Consider the following 1801-nt stretch of genomic DNA (forward strand, 5'->3'; position numbering starts at 1 on the left):
CTCCCCGCCTCCTTCCCTCCTCCCCTTCCTTCCTCTCTCTTGTCCTCCCTCCCTTCCTGTTTCCTTTCTTTCCATTTCCCTCCTTCTCTTTTCTTTTTACCAGGAGAAAACCGTCATGAACGGCTACTTTAGCACAGCTGGCATTTGTGGGACATGCACAGGAGCGCACCTCTACTACCAGAGTCTGCTCTGGTGGCCAGGCAGAGAACAGAGTGGATGCTCTGGAAGGTGGCTGTCTCCAGGGCAGCAAGTATGCATGTGTGCCTGTGTTCAGAAACATCGCCCTGCTCACAGCTGATAGAGACTGTGAAGTGCCACCCGGCTCTGTGCTTTTGGGGACCCACAGAATGAGCTGAGGCATCTTTCCAAGTTAGTCGAGAAGGGTAGGGTGGAGACAGGCAGATGAGGGCTAGGTATTTCCAGCGGCTCTGCCTGGGAAGGTCCCTGGGGGTGATGGAGCCCTCCCCCCACCTCTTCTTTAATGACCATCTTCTAGGAACCCCAGGCCAGTTCCTCTCCTACAGAGTCTGAGTCCTACAGGAAAAGGCTTTGTCATTACATAAACTCTTACCATGTGTCAAAGTGGCAGGTGGCATTGCTTACGTCCCCGTACATGAAGGACAGGCCCCATGTCCAGTTCACAGTCCCACCTCTTGGGGTCTTAAGGAGGGTGTTGGAAAGCTTTGTGTGGGGCTGAGAGGCAGAGGTGCTTGCCTAGCATGTGTGAGGCTGTGTTTAGGCCCAGCATGGTGCACATACACATGCAAACACACACAGCTCCTCTGAGATAAGTGGTGTACTGATGGTGACACTGAGGGTATCAGGTGGGTTTTTAGGTGCTGATGGCAGGAAATCATATTCAGCAAAAAGCAGTTAGCAGCAGAAAGTTACACAGAGCATGTAAGGGCATTCCGACCTGTGGTAGCATTTGAAGGTCAAGGCTGCCCTCTCCCCCACCTCACACTGGTATCAGACCATATGCGACCAGACCCTTATCCAGGACCCGCTATGTGTGCAGATTCCATCGAAAACAAAGGATGAACCTCAAAAAACAAACATGCTTGCTGCAGACGGCTTCGACAACACTCAGGGAAGGGACAACAATCAGCTAAGTTTTTCCAAGGCCTCCTGTGAATACTGTGCCCCATGTTGCCATAGCAACGCCATCCCATCTCTGAGCCACAACAAAGCAGCCAGACTCGCAGTCTCACCTTTGGCCATCTTATTGAGAACCATGTCAATCAGGACGTAGGTTCCGCTTCTGCCAGCGCCGTCACTGTCAACAGAAGGAGAGAAAATGAGAAGCTGCCTGGCCTGGGTGAGCAGCACAGCATAGCACAGCCAGTCTCTTCATCCTCATGCTCAAGGGGGGCTGGGAGGGGGGGGAGGCAGCAACACAGACACACACACAGACACAGACACAGACACACACACACAGAGAAACAGACATAGACATGCACAGCCAGACACACATACATACATACAGAAACAGACACAGACACGCACAGCTGGACACACATACACACACACACATACATACATACAGAAACAGACACAGACACGCACAGCTGGACACACATACACACACACACATACATACATACAGAAACAGACACAGACACGCACAGCTGGACACACATACACACACACACATACATACATACAGAAACAGACACAGACACGCACAGCTGGACACACATACACACACACACATACATACATACAGAAACAGACACAGACACGCACAGCTGGACACACATACACACACACACATACATACATACAGAAACAGACACAGACA

At 51.1% G+C, this 1801-nt stretch overlaps 1 protein-coding gene across 1 annotated transcript in view; it reads right to left on the reverse strand.

The window, feature by feature from the left end:
• The window catches only part of Ptprn2 (protein tyrosine phosphatase receptor type N2), a gene marked incomplete at its 5' end in the record, with an annotated part of 26361 nt that overhangs the window by 21990 nt on the left and 2570 nt on the right, over positions 1 to 1801 (reverse strand). The window contains 1 exon segment of the mRNA XM_008847278.3: positions 1212 to 1276. Coding sequence (XP_008845500.1) covers positions 1212 to 1276 — 65 coding nt within the window.

The sequence above is a fragment of the Nannospalax galili genome, unplaced genomic scaffold (genome assembly GCF_000622305.1).
Source record: "Nannospalax galili isolate Female #2095 unplaced genomic scaffold, S.galili_v1.0 scaffold302, whole genome shotgun sequence".
Taxonomy (NCBI): Eukaryota; Metazoa; Chordata; class Mammalia; order Rodentia; family Spalacidae; genus Nannospalax; species Nannospalax galili.